Source organism: Oncorhynchus mykiss, chromosome 7, assembly GCF_057628025.1.
Source record: "Oncorhynchus mykiss isolate SJ-2025 chromosome 7, ASM5762802v1, whole genome shotgun sequence".
In the NCBI taxonomy this organism is placed as follows: domain Eukaryota; kingdom Metazoa; phylum Chordata; class Actinopteri; order Salmoniformes; family Salmonidae; genus Oncorhynchus; species Oncorhynchus mykiss.
The window spans coordinates 55,830,065-55,850,078 of NC_143028.1; the positions used below are offsets into that span (position 1 = coordinate 55,830,065).

Below are 20,014 nucleotides of genomic sequence, written 5' to 3' on the forward strand. Positions count from 1 at the left end.
TGTATGTTGGTTCCTGACTTTCCTGAAAAGTTGCATATCGCAGGGGCTATTCGATGCTAATGTAGTACGCCACATGATGTTTTTGTGCTGATCAAGGGCAGTCAAGTCTAGGGTGAACCAAGGGCTATATCTGTTCTTAGTTCTACATTATTTGAATGGGGCATGCTTATTTAAAATGGTGAGGAAAGCACTTTTAAATAGCAACCAGGCATCCTCTACTGACGTGATGAGGTCAAATATCCTTCCAGGTCCGGGCCAGGTCGATTAGAAAGGCCTGCTTGCTGAAGTGTTTTAGAGAGCGTTTAACAGTGATGAGGGGTAGTCGCTTGACCGCGGACCCATTACAGACGCAGGCAATCAGGCAGTGATCGCTGAGATCCTGGTTGAAGACAGCAGAGGTGTATTTACAGGGCAATTTGGTCAGGATGATATCTATGAGGGTGTCCATTGTTACGAATTTAGGGTTGTACCTTGTAGGTTCATTGAAAATTTGTGTGAGATTGAGGGCATCTAGCTTAGATTGTAGGACGGCCGGGGTGTTCAGCATATCCCAGTTTAGGTCACCTAACAGTACGAACTCTGAAGATAGATGGGGGCAATTAATTCACATATGGTGTCCAGGGCACAGCTGGGGGCTGAGGGGGGTCTATAACAAGCAGCAACGGTGAGAGACTTATTTCTGGAAAGGTGGATTTTTAAAAGTAGAAGCTCAAATTGTTTGTGCACGAACCTGGATAGTATGACAGAACTCTTCAGGGTATCTCTGCAGTAGATTGCAACTCTGCCCCCTTTGACAGTTCTATCTTGTCGGAAAATGTTGTAGTTGGGGATGGAAATGTAAGAATTTTGGTGGCCTTCCTAAGCCAGGATTCAGACACGGCTAGGACATCAGGGTTGGCGGAGTGTGCTAAAGCAATGAATAAAACAAATTTAGGGAGGAGGCTTCTGATGTTAACATGCATGAAACCAAGGCTTTTATGGTTACAGAAGTCATCAAATGAGAGTGTGAATAGGTGTGGTGTTGGAGGCTACAGGGCCTGGGTCAACCTCTACATCACCAGAGGAACAGAGGAGGAGTAGGATAAGGGTACGGCTGAAGGATATAAGAACTGGTCGTCTAGTGCATTGGGAACAGAGAATAAAAGGAGCAGATTTCTGGGCGTGGTAGAATAGTTTCAGGGCATAATGTACAGACAAGGGGATGGTAGGATGTGAGTACAGTGGAGGTAAACCTAGGCATTGTGTGACGATGAGATTGGTTGTGTCTCTGGAGGCACCAGTTAAGCCAGATGAGGTCTTCGCATGTGTGGGAGGTGAGACAAAAGAGCTGTCTAAAGCATGTTGGGAGGGGCTGGGGGCTCTACAGTGAAATAAAACAATAATAACTAACCTAAACAGCTGTAGACAATGCATATTGACATTAGGGAGAGGCATGTGTAGCTTGAGTGATCATAGGGTCCAATGAGCAGCAATAGGTGAGTCAGGGAGCCGTTCGGTAGTCGCTACTACGCTAGGTGAGCTGGAGACATGGCGATTCAGAAATCTAGCAGGCCGGGCCTGGCAGATTGCTCTTTGACAGGGTCGCAATGGAAAAGCCTGTTGAAACCTCCTCGGACAATTACGTCGGCAGACCAGTCATGATGGATCGGTGGGGCTCCGTGTTGGCAATAAAGGGTCCAGGCCAGTTGGCAAAAGAGGTATTGTAGCCCAAGAATTAGCTGGTAGACCTCTTCGGCTAGCCGGGAGATGGGCCTAGCTCGAGGCTAGCTCAAGGCTAACTGGTGCTTGCTTCGGGACAGAGGCATTAGCCAGCAGTAGCCACTTATGTTGCAGCTCGCTAGCCGTGATGATCCGGTGTAATGGTCCAGAGCTTGCGGTAGGAATCCGGTGATGTGGTAGGGAAAAAGCAGTCCGATATGCTGATTGTTGATATTGCGCTGGGCAGACTGGCAGGTATTGACCGAGCTGAAGCTGGCTGCTGTCCAAGGGAATGGTGAAGACCACTAGCAGTGGCTGACTGACTAGTAGCTAGTAGCTATTTAGCTGGCTAGCTTCTGATGGGGGTTCCGGTTCTAAAGTATAAAAATAGCAGATCCGTACCACATTGTGTGAGGCGGGTTGCAGGAAAGTATATTCAGTCCGTAGATGGAAAGTGAGATTACAATATAAACTAAATATATACGATAGAAACGAGGAAAACATATCTTGCATTATTCAAGTGGCATTATTAAAGTGACTAGTGAGACATTTATTAAAGTGTCCAACGATTTCAAGTCTGTATGTGGGCATCAGCCTCTCTGTGTTAGTGATGGCTGTTTAACAGTCTGATGGCCTAGAGATGGAACCGAGAGACTGAAAAACAGATTCTAGCTTTGATGCACCTGTACTGACCTCACCTTCTGGATGGAAGCGTGGTGAACAGGCAGTTGCTCGGGTGGTTGTTGTCCTTGATGATCTTTTTGGCCTTCCTGTGACATCAGGTGCTGTAGGTGTCCTGGAGGGCAGGTAGTTTTTCCCCAGTGATGTGATGTGCAGACCGCCCTGCAGTTGTGGGCGGTGCAGTTGCCGTATCAGGCGATGATAAAGCCAACAGGATGCTCTTAATTGTGCATCTGTACAAGTTTGGTAGTGTTTTAGGTGACAAGCCACATTTCTTCAGCCTCCTGAGGTTGAAGAGGCACTGATGCGCCTTCTTCACCACACTGTCTGTGTGGGTGGACCATTTCAGTTTGTCCGTGACGTGTACACCGAGGAACTTAAAACTCTACCTTCTCCGCTGCTGTCCCGTCGATGTGGATAGGGGGGTGCTCCCTCTGCTGTTTCCTGAAGTCCACAATCATCTCATTTGTTTAGTTGATGTTGAGTGAGAGGTTGTTTTCCTGACACCACACTCGGAGTGCCCTCACCTCCTTCCCTGTAGGCAGTCTCATCATCGTTGGACATCAAGCCTACTACTGTTGTGTCGTCTGCAAACTTGATGATTGAGCTGGAGACGTGCATGGCCACGCAGTCATGGGTGAACAGGTAGTACAGGAGTGGGCTGAGCACACACCCTTGTGGGGCCCCAGTGTTGACGATCAGCACAGTGGACATGTTGTTTCCAACCCTCACCACCTAGGGCTGGACCGTCAAGCTTGAGACCCAGGGCCTCAAGATTTATGAGGAGCTTTGAGGGTACTATGGTGTTGAATGCTGAGCTATTGTCAATGAACAGCATTCTTGCCTAGGTATTCCTCTTGTCCAGATGGGATAGGGCAATGTGCAGTGTGATGGCAATTGCATCGTTTGTAGACCTATTGGGGTGGAAAGCAAATTGAAGTGAGTCCAGGGCTCATGAGGTAAGGTGGAGGTGATATGATCCTTGACATGTCACTCAAAGCACTTCATGATGACAGAAGTGAGTGCTATGGGGGATAGTCATTTAGTTCAGTTACCTTTACTTTCTTGGGTACAGGAACAATGGTGGCCATCTTGAAGCATGTGGGGACAGCAGACTGGGATAGGGAGAGATTGAATATGTCCGTCAACACACCAGCCAGCTGGTCTGTGCATGCTCTGAGGACGTGGCTGGGGATGTCGCCTGGGCCGGCAGTCTTGCGATGGATAACACTTTTAAATGTCTTACTCACTTCAGGCACGGAGAAGGAGAGCCCACAGTCCTTGGTCGCGGGCTGTGTTGGTGGCACTGTATTATCCTCAAAGTGGGCAAAGAAGGTGTTTAGTTTGTCTGGAAGCAAGACGTCAGTATCCGTGACATGGCTTGTTTTCCTTTTTTAGTCCGTGATTGTCTGTAGACCCTGCCACATATGTCTCGTGTCTGAGCTGTTTAATTGCGACTCCACTTAGTCTCTATACTAACATTTTGCTTGTTTGATTGCCTTGCGGAGGGAATAACTACACTTTTTTTATTTTTTTATTCAATTTGTGCGAATGCCGCCATCTATCCACAGTTTATTGTTAGGGTAGGTTTTAATAGTCACAGTGGGTACAACATCTCCTATACATTTCTTTATAAACTCCCTCACCGAATCAGCATATACTTCGATATTATTCTCTGAGGTTTCATGGAACATATCCCAGTCTGCGTGATTAAAACAATCTTGAAGCGTGGATTCCGATTGGTCAGACCAGCATTGAATAGTCCTTAGCACGGGTACTTCCTGTTTGAGTTTCTGCCTATTGGAAGGGAGGAGCTAAATGGAGTCTTGGTCAAATTTGCCGAAAGGAGGGCAGGGGAGGGCCTTGTATGCATCGCAGAAGTTAGAGTAGGTCAGGTGAACAAATGGACTTGGAGTTCCTGTATGCTGTTACAATTACACCATGAGTTGTTAATCATGAAACATACACCCCCACCCTTCTTCTTCCCGGTGAGATGTTTATTCTTATCAGCGCGACTCACAAAGAATGCAGGTGGCTGTACCAACTCTGACAGCATATCCCAAGAGAGCCATGTTTCCGTGAAACAGAGTATGTTACAATCCCTGATGTCTCTCTAGAAAGCAACCCTTGCCCTGATTTCGTCAACCTTGTTATCTCATTAGGCTGCATTAGGCTGCTGCCTTTGGTGTCAGATTGACGAGTGTTTCATTTTCTGAGCTAAGCTGATCAAGATGCACCTCCAACAACACATTAAACCTCACATCATTTCCCCCAAAATAATGACAATTTCTCTCAACCAGTGGCATATGGGCTTTTTAGGTGAGTGCTGATGTCACCATGTGAGACAACGTCTTTTAGATGTATTTTTTTATTATCCTTTTTTGTGTTTTACAAACAGTGTATTTTACAAACATGAGGTTTACCACATAGATGGGCATTCACTGTAGGCACCCCAGTTAGCACAGACTGAAGCCTTTTGGACGTTTCCTTTTGGTGCAGTCCGAACTGGCCTTGATATCCACGGACATTGGTTTTTGGTCTGGTCCAGACCAAATCTGAACCAATCATAGACGTCTATGTTTGGTTCGGATTTGGTTGTGAAACTCTGGTACGCCACTGAGTGCACGTGTGTGTTTGCAAATGTTTGTTTGAGAGTGTGTGAGTATGCTGCTGTGCATATGTGAAAGTGAGCATGGCCCAGGACAGCTGAAGTGGGGATATTGTGTTATTGCTGTAGAGGCACACTGAGACAGCCTTCTGGGAAGAGTAGGTTGGCTTTTCATGTTGAAAACATCATAACATCTCCATGAGGTTGTGCCAGTGTGAGCTAGGACAGTCTCTCTCTCCCTCCTCTTCTCTCTCTGGCCTCTCTTTCCCTTCCTCTCTCTCCCTCCGTCTCTCTTGCCACAATCTCCCTTATCTCTTCCCTCTCTCTGTTCACCCAGCTGCTGGATGTCCTTTATTCTTTAACAGAACCAGCACATGTCTAGCAAATATCCAGACCAATGAGGTGCACATAGGCCATGAATCACACGGGGGAGATTGTCTGGTGATAGTAACACCGTCAACACAGTGCCGAGGTGAAGGCTGCTGCTTCCTACAGGAATATTTATGAGCCTGTAAAAACACTGGCTGCTGCTGTTGATCATTTTTGCTCATCTTGTACAAATACAGTTTGAAAAGGATTTTCATGCAGCATTAATCAATGGAATTGATCAAAAGGAATAGATAAGATACTTCACACTGTGTTATCAAATACAGTGCCTTCGGAAAATATTCAGACCCCTTGACTTTTTCTACATATTGTTAAGTTACAGCTTTATTCTAAAATTTCTTAAATAGTTTTTTTCCTACACACAGTACCCCATAATGACAAAGCACATTTTGTTTTGTTGGTTTGTGCTAATTTAAGTATTCAGACGCTTTACTCAGTACTTCGTTGAATCACCTTTGGCAGCGATTACAGCCTCAAGCCTTCGTGTGTATGTGTATTTGGGGAGTTTCTCACATTCTTCTCTGCAGATCCTCTCAAGCTCTGTCAGTTTGGATGGGGAGCGTTGCTGCACAGCTATTTTCAGGTCTCTCTAGAGATGTTCGATCGGGTTCAAGTCCAGGCTCTGGCTGGGCCACTCAAGGACATTCAGAGACTTGTCCCGAAGCCACTCCTGCATTGTCTTGGCTGAGTGCTTACAGTCGTTGTCCTGTTGGAAGGTGAACCTTTGCCCCAGTCTGAGGTCCTTAGCGCTCTAGAGCAGGTTCAAGGATCTCTCTGTACTTTGCTCCGTTCATCTTTGCTTCGATTAAGACTAGTCTCCCATACCCTGACGCTGAAAAACATCCCCACAGCATGATGCTGCCACCACCATGCTTCACTGTAAGGATGGTGCCATGTTTCCTCCAGACGTGATGCTTGGCATTCAAGCCAAAGAGTTCAATCTTGGTTTCTTCTGGAAGGTTATCCCATCTGCACAGAGGAACTCTGGAGCTCTATCAGAGTGACCATTGGGTTCTTGATCACCTCCCTGACCAAGGCCCTTCTCCCCTGGTTGCTCAGTTTGGCCGGGCAGCCAACTCAACTCTGTTTGTTGGTTCCAAACTTCTTCCATTTAAGAATGCTGGTGGCCACTGTGTTCTTTGAGACTTTTAAAGCTGCAGAAAAGTTGTGGTACAATTCTCCAGATCTGTGCTTTGACACAATCCTGTCTCGGAGCTCTACGGACAATTCCTTCGACCTCATGGCTTAGTTTTTGCTCTGAAATGCACTGTCAACTGTGAGACGTTATATAGACAGGTGTGTGCCTTTCCAAATCATGTCCAATCAATTGAAGTTACCACAGGTGGAATCAAGTTGTAGAAACATCTCAATGATGATCAATGGAAACAGGATGCACCTGAGCTCAATTTCGACTCTTATAGCAAAGAGTCTGAATACTTACGTAAATAAGGTATTTCAGTTTTTTTTTATTAAAAAATAAATAAATGTGCATTTTTAAAAATGTACTCTTCCCTTTCATATTGCACTGGGGAAATTTCCCAAACGCACCAAGTGTAAATGACCACTCCAGAGATGTCTAGTATTAATGTAATAAAGAGTTCTGCAACACTCTCTGCTCCTGTTCTTTTACTCACGTTGATACTCGGCTGTGTTTTTGTCTTCTTACCTTTAGGCACTCTGTTCTTCCACTGTGCTGCGTTTCTTTCTGTGTTAAGAATGAATGAGAGCTGAAAAGCCTGCTATCTATCCCTCTTTCCACACTCAGGCTGTGTATTACCATTGCTCTGGAGTGAACCCCTTTCCAAGTACTCCTCTCTATAGTAGATTCTTCCAATGCAAATCCTCTTCCTGCCTGCTTCCTAATTTTCGTAATTAAATACAGAGCTCTCTCACTGAGGAGGAGACTCAGCGTGTCGGGAATAGTATGAGCTGCATGTCTAACATGTTTAAGTCTGCTAGGCTGCAGTACAAAGTGAATATGGAACTGGATTAGAAGATAATCAATAATACTTATGTGTGTTATACAGAGGTGATTCAAGGCATGTAAACCGTGTGAAAGATATTTCTTGCACAATACATAGGAGTATTCTGCTTGAAGTGTAATTGATTTCTATGTCTACCAGACTGACAGATCAGTCATTTGCCCAAAAGTTTTGAGTTGCCTCTGAGCAAATTAATCAAAATGCTGGAGATGTGAATCATGTCATTCCCCAAAGCACTGGCCACAATCTGTTATATGTATCACTCAAATGGGCCTGACAGCATTCACATATATGAGTGGTGAGGAAGTCTGATAATGTCAGATAAATAGTTTTAATTAATGCCCACAACACCACTGAATCCTTGACATGGCCTTTGGGTTACACTTTATCTCCTCCTCTGGGACTGTGTATGGATTTTACAAAAACAGCTTGATGAAAACCTGATTGGAAATGATCTAATGATTTTGACAAATGCATATTTAGTTGCAGAGTAGACTTGTAGAAATGTACACCATTTTCTTTTGATGCTGATCTTAAGTTTTTCAATTCCAAGTCACAGTAAGCTCAGTAGTGTGTCCATGTGTGGACTTAGCTAGGTGACACTTTAATGGGTCTGCTACGCATGTCCTATGCATACACCATGAGCCGCGTCTGGATATTCTGCCCCAATTTTATTTTATTTCTCTCATCTCACTCTTATGATTGTAGTGTTTTTGAAAAAGTGAAATCTGTCAAGTGAGTCAAAGTGCTAAGGCATTGTTTATTGCAATTCCTGGACTGCATTTATATGCCTTGTCAATGATGTAGAGCTGCATAAATCCCATTTAAAATCAGTGTTGTACGAAAATTGAGCAAACTTAAGGTTGTTGGTAGTGCCAATCTAGGAAGTTATTTTTTTAAATGAAAGTTAGAAGTTGTACTTTTAGTTACCACTTAAGTGTGTCCTCTCATTCTCCTAGGAGAGAGAGAGGCTGCTGCCAGCTGTCTGTACATGTGTTTTTAAAGCCTGTCGAGGTGGGTTAGGGAAGAAGAGGTTTTTGGAGAATGTTTCATGGCAATAGTAACTCGAGTTCCTAGTCAGGGAATCTCTAGTGAGCCAGGCAGGAAGCCTCAAGGGTAGCATACTTTTCCAATATTAACCATTCAGCACACAGACAGAGGACTCCTCATCTGTGTCTTTTAACAGTTTCTATGGCAACATGCATAAAGCATAACTATTTTGAATATGGTTTGACTGCCACCTCTTGTACAAAGAACAGGTGATTTTAGTTACATATTACTTACTGTTAAAGTGTTGCAATATGTCCTGTGACATACTATGACAATATAATACATGATATTCTGAGGTTTAGAGTCTAGAGTCTAGCCATTTTTCTCTTGAGTGGATGTTCAGGGGGCTTGGACATAATCATACATCATTAGACTGCAAATTGACCACAAGAAGCCCAAACAGATATACCATTTTTCTAAAATGGTACATTTGTATACAATCACATACAGTCCCTTCAGAAAGTATTCAGACCCCTTGACTTTTTCCACATTTTGTTACGTTACAGCCTTATTCTAAAATTGATTAAATTCAAATTTTTCCTCATCAATCTACACACAATACACTATAATGACAAAATGAAAATAGGTTTTTAGAAATGTTGTCAAATTTATAGAATAAAAAAAATGAAATACCTTATTTACATACTTATTCAGACATTTTGCTATGAGACTCGAAATTGAGCTCAGGTGCATCCTGTTTCCATTGATCATTCTTGAGATGTTTCTACAACTTGATTGGAGTCCACCTGTGGTAAATTCAGTTGATTGGACATGATTTGGAAAGGCACACACCACAGTTGACAGTGCATGTCAGAGCAAAAACTAAGCCATGATGTCGAAGGAATTGACCGTAGAGCTCCGAGACAGGATTGTGTCAAGGCACAGCTCTGGGGAAGGATACCAAAACATTTCTGCAGCTTTGAAGGTCCCCAAGAACCATCATTCTTAAATGTAAGAAGTTTGTAACTACAAGGACTTTTCCGAGAGCTGGCCGCCTGGCCAAACTGAGCAATCGGGGGAAAAGGGCCTTGGTCAGGGAGGTGACCAAGAACCTGATGATCACTCTGACAGAGCTCCAGAGTTCCTCTGTGGAGATGGGAGAATCAAATCAAATCAAATCAAATTTATTTTATATAGCCCTTCGTACATCAGCTGATATCTCAAAGTGCTGTACAGAAACCCAGCCTAAAACCCCAAACAGCAAGCAATGCAGGTGAAGAAGCACGAGAACCTTCCAGAAGGCCACTCCTCAGTAAAAGGCACATGAAGTTTGCCAAAAGGCACCTAGACTATCAGACCATGATAAACAAGATTCTGATGAAACCAAGATTTAACTATTTGGCCTGAATGCCAAGCATCACGTCTGGAGGAAACCTGGCACCATCCCTACGGTGAAGCATGGTGGTGGCAGCATCATGCTGCGGTGATGTTTTTCAGCGTCATGGACTGGGAGACTAGTCAGGTTAGAGGGAAAGATGAACGGAGCAAAGTACAGAGAGATCCTTGATGAAAACCTGCTACAGAGAGCTCAGGACCGCAGACTGGAGCGAATGTACACCTTCCAACAGGATAGCGACCCTAAGCACACTGCCAAGACAGTGCAGGAGTGGCTTCGGGAGAAGTCTCTGAATGTCCTTGAGTGGCCCAGCCAGAGCCCGGACTTGAACCCGATCAAACATCTCTAGAGAGACCTGAAAATAGCTGTGCAGCGACAGTCCCCATCCAACCTGAGTATCTGCAGAGAAGAATGGGAGAAACTCCCCAATACAGGTGTGCCAAGCTTGTAGCATAATACCCAAGAAGACTTGAGGCTGTAATCGTTGCCAAAGGTGCTTCAAGAAAGTACTAAGTAAAGGGTCTGAATACTTATGTAAATGTGTTATTTCCAGTGTATTTTTTTACAAAATTTCTGACAACCTGTTTTTGATATGTCATTATGGGGTATTGTGTGTAGATTGATGAGGACAAAAAACTATTTTATCCATTTTAGAATAGGCCTGTAACGTAACAAAATGTGGAAGAAGTCAAGGGGTCTGAATACTTTCCGAATGCACTGTATGTCTCTATTATTTGTGGGAATGCTTCTGAAACAGATTTTACAATTTAAAGTCACTTGGAACTGATTTACTGGTGTTTTTACAGTCTTATGTCATAATTTTCTTTAAAAAATGTATCAGAAAACCTGGGGGGGGGGGGGGGGGGTCGACAATGTAATGCATAATATTATCTCATTAGTTCTAATAAATATCTCAGTGAGGCAATCACTGCCTTTGACTAATCTGTTATTCAACCCTCTGATCTAGGAGAATAACAATGATTCCTGTGATTAACAGCCATCCAGGCACATCACATCAGATTTTTCCTGACGTCTCCCAATGTTTGGCTTAATTTTCAGTCACATAATTTTTTTGACAAGCAAAATCATTTGATATTTTATTGATATGATGGACATAATGAATTAGATATCTCATAGAGGTATTGGACAAATTATGTTCTTGTAACGACTTCCGTCGAAGTCGGCTTCTCTCCTTTTCCAGGCGGCGTTCGGCGGTCGACGTCACCGGCTTTCTAGCCATCGCCGCTCCATTTTTCATTGTTCCATTTGTTTTGTCTTGTTCCCTGCACACCTGGTTTTCATTCCCTAATCACACTGCATGTATTTATTCCTTCTGGTCCCATCCATGTCTTTGTGTGAAATTGTTTTTTGTTATGTGGTTATTGTGACACGCCAGGCTATGTTTCCATGTTCCGTGTTTGTGCACATGGTATGTATTTTGGTACATTAGCTTTGGTGAGTGTTTTTTGCGCTTTTGCCTTTTTTCTGGAGGTTTTAACTCAGTTTGCATCCGTCTGTTTGTTCACTCCAGCCTGAATAAAGTGTGCCCCTGTTCACAACAATCTGCTCTCCTGCACTTGATTTCGCCACCAGTACACACAACCTTGACAGAATTTCACACCCCCATGAGGTCAGCAGGAGCAGGTACCCCGGGCAGAGGAGTCGAGGAGCGCGTCCAGGAACACTTGGCCATACTGAATAATCTCGGTGATTGCAATGATGGATTGCGTTGTCCAGACTATGGACCGCTGGGAGAGGCAGGAAGTCTCTCCAGTGCCTCGACCAGCGCAACCGGGGGCCAGGGGAGTGGGCCTCCACTAACCTCTCCCGTTTTCAGTGCGTATTGTTGTACCAGCCGGTTCTGGCGCCGTGGCATCAGGGTCAGACCGAGGCTCCTGCGGTGGACGACTGGTTCAGTCGTGCGGGGATACATGGGAGGATCCCCATGTTCACTTCCAGCGAGCCACGCTGCGCCAAAAGACCAGTGCGGACACTCACCGCAGTGAGGGCCCAGTGTTCGCACCGGGGGACCGGGTCTGGTTCTCGACCCGAAACCTGCCCCTCCGCCTGCCCTGCCGCGGTGTGCGGGGCCATTTAAAGTCCTAAGGAGGGTGAACGAGGTGTGTTACAGGTCACAGCTTCCCCCCGATTACAGTATTAACCTGTCTGGGAACCCCTCGCCAACAGCCAATGAAATTGCAGGGCGCTAAATTCAATCAACAGAAATCTCATAAATCAAATTTCTCAAACATACAAGTATTAGGCATCATTTTAAAGATACAATTCTCGTTAATCCAGCCACAGTGTGTGATTTCAAAAAGGCTTTACAGCGAAAGCTCCACAAATGATTATGTTAGGTCACCACCAAGTCACAGAAAAACGCAGCAATTTTTCCAGCCAAAGAGAGTTGTCACAAAAAGCAGAAATGTAGATCAAATGAATCATTAACCTTTGATTCTCTTCATCAGATGACACTCATAGGACTTCATGTTACACAATACATGTACGTTTTGTTCGATAAAGTGAATATTTATATCCAAAAATCGAATTTTACATTGCCGTGTTATGTTCAGTAGTTCCAAAACATGCAGTGATTTTGCAGAGAGCCACATCAATTCACAGAAATACTCATAATAAACATTGATAATAGATACATGGAACTTTAGATAAACTTCTCCTTAATGCAACCGCTGTGTCAGATTTCAAAAAAACTTCATGGAAAAAGCATAATCTGAGTACGGCGCTCAGAGCCCAAAACAGCCAAGGAAATATCTGCCAACTTGTAGTAGTCATGGTCGAATTACCGACTCGGATGTCCATATTAATTCTGTTAGTCACTCTCACATCATTTTAAAAACTGCAAACATTTCTATCCCCCCAATGGCAAAATGTGTAGGATTGTATGAAATTAGTTTTAAAAATATATTCTCCACCCCTGTGGCAAATTGTGTAGAATTGCAGCAAACTTACTGCAACATTTTCTCTATGCCCCATTGCAAAATATGTAGAATTTGGGGGAAATTATCCTTAAAATGTTTTTCTTGCAAGCCAATGAATCATCAGATATTGCATGGTTTTATTGGTGGATGTTGTCGACAGTGTGGTAGATGAGATATGACAGATCTGGGTTGTAGTCTATGTGGGCATACTTGGAGCCCGTGGCAAGCCAAGGATGTTGTCAGACAATCAGCAGAAAGGAGAGTTGTGAAACACACTGCTACGACCTCAGAGGGCGATGAGAGGCTGCAGATTGGAGTGAGACTGATTGTCCCTTTAGGCCAAACTGTTAGTGAGATTACTGTATTCTGTATCTGATGTGGCTCCTTTCACCACTTGAGTTATAAAGAAATGACCCACAAGCAAAATCTGTTTTGATTTAATAATATATCAGAACTCCCAATAATTCATTCAGTAAATTGTTATGTAAAGCAGTTATCAGTACTATTACTAGGGTATAATGTCTAGGTACTGTAAAGACTTGGCACTATTCCATCTGGATCTCTGAAGCGTTACAGATTGCATGAAATGTAAAGGTCATTTCCGATTTAGACAAATTATGTAGAGGTCATCTTGAACGCAGTCTTCGCTTACACGGGATCATTGCTTTTAAATTTAAATCAAGCAGTAACGCTGAACTTCCACAATACAGATCAAATAAAGCCCCTACAGTATTGTTTAAATCTTGATCATGCTCTCATAGTACCTCTCTCTCTTTCTCTCCAGGTGGCCAACCTCCTTCGTCTCTTCCAGATCCCTCAGATCAGCTACGCCTCCACCAGCGCCAAGCTCAGCGACAAGAGCCGCTATGACTACTTTGCCCGCACGGTGCCCCCTGACTTCTATCAGGCCAAGGCCATGGCAGAGATCCTGCGCTTCTTCAACTGGACCTATGTGTCAACCGTGGCATCGGAGGGCGACTACGGCGAGACGGGCATCGACGCCTTCCAGCAGGAGGCCCGCGCCCGCCAGATCTGTATCGCCACCTCAGCCAAGGTCAGCCGGTCGATGAACCGCTATAGCTATGACCAGGTGATCCATTCGCTGCGGCAGAAGTCCAATGCCAAGGTGGTCATTCTCTTCACACGCAGCGAGGACGCCCGGGAGCTGCTGGTGGCTGCCAACCGATTGAACGCGTCCTTCACCTGGGTGGCCAGCGATGGCTGGGGGGCGCAGGAGATCGTGGTGAGGGGCAGCGAGGCTGTGGCGGACGGGGCCTTTACCATCGAGCTGGCCTCCTACCCCATCCCCCAGTTTGCTGAGTACTTCACGGGCCTGAATCCCTACAACAACACACGTAACCCCTGGTTCAGGGAGTTCTGGGAGAATAGATTCCAATGTAGCCTCCATGACCTGGGCTGTGGGAAGCACTCTCTGCGGGATGGCCTGTTTGAGCAGGAGTCCAAGATCATGTTTGTGGTGAACGCTGTCTATGCCATGGCCCATGCCCTGCATAACATGAGGCAGTCGCTGTGCCCCAACTCCACCACCAAGATCTGTGACGCTCTGAAGCCAGGCAATGGCAAGAGGTTCTACAGGGAGTATATCCTGAAGACCAAGTTTGACGGTGAGTTTGAAGATTGATGAGTATCTACATGACTATACATTATGTAACAGATGTGATCGTTAACATGCGCCTGCATGCGCCATCGCGCGCATGTTGATTTTATACTCCCACACCAGACATGATCAGGACACGCAGGTTGAAATATCAAAACAAAACTCTGAACAAATTATATTAATTTGGGGACAGGTCAAAAAGCATTAAACATTTATGTCAATTTAGCTAGCTAGCTTGGTGTTGGTAGCTAATTTGTCCTGGATATAAACATTGGGTTGTTATTTTATCTGAAATGCACAAGGTCCTCTACTCCGACAATTAATCCACAGAATAAACGGTAAACTGAATTCCTTTCGTCATCTCTCCTCCTTCCTCAGGCTTCTTTTTTACTTCTTTGGACTTTATATGGCGGTTGGCAACCAACTTTACGGTGCATTACTACAACCGACTGGAGTGTGGACATCAGTTCATCTTTCAATCACCCACATGGGTATATGCTCCTAAAAACCAATGAGGAGATGGGAGAGGCCGGACTTGCAGCTCGTTGAGCATCACAAATCTATTTTAGCGCCTGGCCACGCAGAAGCTTGCACACGACACGAACGGTGTGGTCAGCATGTAACTCTCTTGCGTTGTGTTTTTAATGAAAGGAATGCCAGCCAATGGTCCCTGTTGATCTGTGGTTTACTCTCTGACAATAGACACAAAGAAAACACATTAGATGTGCAGGACAGAAGTCTGTTGATGGTTGTAGATTTGTCTACAACATGGAAACAACTGTGTATTAGCAGGGGCTAATGTGACCATTATATTTCGAGCATGTTAACTATCTCACTTGTACAGCAATCATACATACAAAAGCACATCACAGGAAGCCCCCAATATCTAACAGGTACCGTACACATATATACATATACAGTACCAGTCAAAAGTTGGAAACACCTATTCATTCAAGGGTATTTCTTTATTTTTTTTACTATTTTCTACATTGTAGAATAATAGTGAAGACATCAAAACTGTGAAATTACACATGGAATCATGTAGTAACCAAGAAAGTGTTAAACAAATCAAAATATATTTATATTTGAGATTCTTCAAAGTAGCCACGCTTTGTATTCCAGGTGAAGCTGGTTGAGAGAATGTCAAGAGTGTGCAAATCTGTCATCAAGGCAAAAGGTATTTTCATTTGTTTAACACTCATGAGAGAAGTTTTCATCATAGCCCCTTGATGGTTTTTGCGACTGCACTTGAAGAAACTTTCAAAGTTGTTGACATTTTCCGGATTGAGTGACCTTCATGTCTTAAAGCAATGATGGACTGTTGTTTCTCTTTGCTTATTTGAGCTATTCTTGCCATAATATGGACTTGGTGTCACGTCCTGACCTTAGTTTCCTTTTTATGTCTCCTTTTTAGTTTGGTCAGGGCGTGAGTTGGGGTGGGCATTCTATGTTTGTTCTGTGTGTTATAGTTCTATGTGTTTGGCCTGGTATGGTTCCCAATCAGAGGCAGCTGTCAATCGTTGTCTCTGATTGAGAACCATACTTAGGTGGCCTTTTGAACTTTTGACCTGGTGTTTGTGGGTAGTTGTTTTCTGTGTTTCACCATACAGAACTGTTTTGATTTTCATTTATTTCAATTCACTTGGTATTAAGTATTTTCGTGTTCTGGGTTAATAAATAATCATGGACACTTACCACGCTGCGTTTTGGTCCGATCTTTCCTACTCCTCATCAGACGAAGAAGAGGTTTGTTACACTTGGTCTTTTACCAAATATCTTCTGCGTACCAACCCTACCTTGTCCCAACACAACTGATTGGCTCAAACGCATTAGGAAGGAATGAAATTCCACAAATTAACTTTTAACAAGGCACACCTGTTAATTGAAATGTATTCCAGGTGACTACCTCATAAAGCTGATTGAGAAAATGCCAAGAGTGTGCAAAGCTGTCATCAAGGCAAAGGGTGGCTACTTTGAAGAATCTCAAATATAAATATATTTTGATTTGTTTAACACCTTTTTTGGTAACTAAATGATTCCATATGTTTTATTTCTTATTTGTGATGTCTTCACTATTATTCTACAATGTAGAAAATAGTCAAAAATAAATAAAAACCCTTGAATGAGTAGGTATGTCCAAACTTTTGATTGGTACTCTATAGGAAATGTACAAAGTGACCTCTGACACATTGTAAATGTAATGCACTATTTCAGAACGTGACCTACCACTTGGATAGAATTATTGGACTGGGAAGAATTGACGTCCACAATTTCCCCCTATCTGCAAGCATGACCAGTGGCATAACACCTTGTTGATATGTAAATTCAACCAACCAGTAGGAATACATAAACATTGAATACATATTTCTGCATTGGCAGAAACCCTGTTAGATGTATACAGAGAAATCTGATTTTCTATCTCCTAAGAAGTGATTTTCCATGAGATTATTGCCAGAGAACAAATAGACCATATTCAACTGTATTTCTTTGTATTTGATTTTTGGTTGATGACTAAAGTCTCTTTCATCTATATAATTTTGTCTCTTATTAGTCTCTCGACACATAATGTTGAAAATGAACTACACTGCATGATATACTGCAATCATAATCTACCCATGAGTGCCCTACTTGCTGACAAATTTGATTACATAAATTTAGATCCATTGTATCAATTCCTACCATCCTACAGTAAGTGGGAACAGTCCAGGACTAATTTTAGTTGTTTTTATATTGCTTCTGAAGATAAGAGCTTGTAATGATTCAATTTGCAAAGAGGAAACCATTTCCAGCCTCACATGCTGAGGCTCATATTGTCATGCATTCTCATCTGCCTGGAGTGTGTGGAGAGTGACTTGGCCTACAGCCTGAATATTACATATAGGAATCGCATAAACACCCTCATCAGGGAACAACACTTTCAGTCAGGTGGTGACCAGAGATAGTCAGAGTAACAGATAATTTATGTAAACCCCTATAGCAGCAACACATCTGTACAACACAGATAACAACAACCCCACCAAGCCGAATGCTCTAACTACTAAACCGTTAACTGAGTAGTTGTGTCTCCAAGTCTTACGGTAGGGATGCAGTAAAAGGTGAGAATATTTCCATGTATGAGTGATGGTGGGGGTGGGCGGGGGTTCAAAGTCCATGAGGGTTGCTTTAGCCCAGCTAACCATCTCAGCCGTCCCTGGATTGTAGATGGATCCCCAGGGGAGCTTGCTGTCAGAAGACATCAGATTGTATTACAAGACTAGAATCGCCTGAAGTGTATGGACATCTTTGGGGAAATGGCAGTACAGCAGGGTCACAAATTATCCTTCATCCATTACAAAGCCCCATTTCCTCTAGTTCAAAAGAGACTAGATGATTCTCTATGGAGAATAATGGGGCTATTCAGCTGAGAATGGTTCTAAAAATCTCTAAACATCTCAACGGTCCAGGTGCAATTCTGTCATTTTGCTCTGTTTACATTCTAGCTATGAATGCATTGGTATTTCTATCCATGTCTTGCAAATTGTTATACCATAGTTAGACATTAAGAATGTATTATTCCATAGTTAGACATTATGAATGGATTGATGTTGAGATAAATGTTCAATCTTTTTGACATGCTACCAAGTGATTGTATAGTAACTGTCTATTCCATGGTGTTGAATGAATCTGCTCTAAACCCATAGTTGTTGGCACCTGAATAGTAAAAACAACCACTTTTAAACCTCTCTCTGAGGTTCTCATTCGAGTGCAATAAGCCTGTGTCAAAGAAAACAGACTCAACCTTCTGGCTTCAATTATGCAAATGCTGGGTTTGCACCTGTGTCCCCGATGCATCAGCTACTGTTTAATCCCATGTGAAAGGAATGGAATGTCAGAGGGGAATGCAGAGAGGTGAAGTGATGAAGCAGATACAAGCTCATTCAATAAAAACATGTTGACTCCAAGACCCTGGATTCATTGTACACATTGTACACAATTCAAAATACAAATCTGAGTGAGTCAGAGTTCAGAGGGGTAATGATATATTGTATTGTCAAGGATATACATTCATTTGTTTATTTCACTTTCAACCATCATAACATGACCATGGTCTTCTCTTTATCACTCTGCAGCCCCATTCCGTCCAGCAGACACAGAGAACATGGTGAGGTTCGATATCTTTGGAGACAGCTTAGGCCGCTACAACATCTTTCACTACCACAAAGAGGACGGACGCTACGTCTACCGTAAGGTGGGCTACTGGGCCCAGAATCTGACCCTTAACACCAGCCAGATCCCCTGGGAAGGCCATGCCGCACCCACCTCCCAATGCAGCGACCCCTGCAGGAAGAACGAGGTGAAAAGCATGCAGCCTGGAGATGTGTGCTGCTGGATCTGCATCCCCTGCCAGCCTTACCAGTACTTGAAGAACGAGTTCACCTGCGCCGACTGCAAGTTTAGCGAATGGCCCCTGGCCAACCTGACAGGCTGCTACAACCTACCAGAGGAGTACATCCGCTGGGAGGACGCCTGGGCTATAGGCCCTGTTACCATTTCCTGCCTGGGCATGATGTGTACACTCTTCATCATTGGCCTCTTCCTCAAGCACAACGACACCCCTGTGGTGAAGGCCAGCGGGCGGGAGCTGTCCTACATCCTCCTGCTGGGTGTTCTGATGTGCTACAGCATGACCTTCATCTATATCTCCAAGCCCTCCATGGCTGTGTGTACCCTACGTCGACTTGGCCTGGGCACCTCCTTCGCTGTGTGCTACTCTGCGCTTCTCACCAAGACCAACCGCATCGCACGCATCTTCAGCGGGGTGAAGGACGGAGCCCAGCGGCCGAGGTTCATCAGTCCTGCCTCGCAGGTGGCCATTTGCGGGGGTCTGATCTCCTGCCAGCTGGTGGTGGTGGTGGTCTGGCTCCTGGTGGAGGCCCCGGGGGTCAGGAAGGAAGTGAACCCCGAGAGGAGGGACATAGTTACCCTCAAGTGCAACAGCAAGGACTCCAGTATGCTCATGTCCCTCAGCTACAACTGCATCCTCATCATCCTCTGCACTGTCTACGCCTTTAAGACCAGGAAGTGCCCCGAGAACTTCAACGAGGCCAAGTTCATTGGGTTCACCATGTACACCACCTGTATCATTTGGCTGGCCTTCCAGCCCATCTTCTATGTCACGGCCAGCGACTACAGGGTGAGTTATCAAATCACATAGACTTTGATATTCTGGTGTAAATAATAAGCAGACATCCTATGCCTTTGATTTTGTAAACAAAGTCACATGTTTTTGCTGTTTTTGAGTTTCACAGTACATCACTACTTTCCAGATATTAACAACACAACCTCAACACACTGCCTAACATACAGTGTATATATATACAGTACTTTACAAACTGAGGTTGAAGACACATGATCATTTGGTTGTTATTTCTACTTGTGTATTTCCTGTGTCCTTAAAGTCGTAAGTCAGGGGACGTGAGTTTGGCTCATTGAATCTTTTCTAAACAGATAACAAATCCCTTTGATTGCTTGTCTTTAACTCTGATAAAAGAAGCAGATCTCTTTTCATGTGACTGATAAATCTGTTCCAGAGGAGAACAAAGGCTCAGAGGTGATCATATCCCGGCAAAATCACGGGTTTAAATAGGTGGGATGGATTTATACTGAAAAAACACTTGACATTGGCTACTTCATGACAATTAGCATAGAGCAAACCTCATTGTGTTATGATCATTT

General features: G+C 43.9%; 1 protein-coding gene across 1 annotated transcript in view; it reads left to right on the forward strand.

Annotated features, from left to right (window-relative positions):
• The window catches only part of LOC110528160 (metabotropic glutamate receptor 2-like), an 81,813-nt gene that overhangs the window by 44,271 nt on the left and 17,528 nt on the right, over positions 1-20,014 (forward strand). The window contains exons 3-4 of the mRNA XM_021609988.3: positions 13,466-14,306; positions 18,409-19,472. Of these exons, the coding sequence (XP_021465663.3) occupies positions 13,466-14,306; positions 18,409-19,472 (1,905 nt within the window). The remainder of the gene's footprint in view (positions 1-13,465; positions 14,307-18,408; positions 19,473-20,014) is intronic.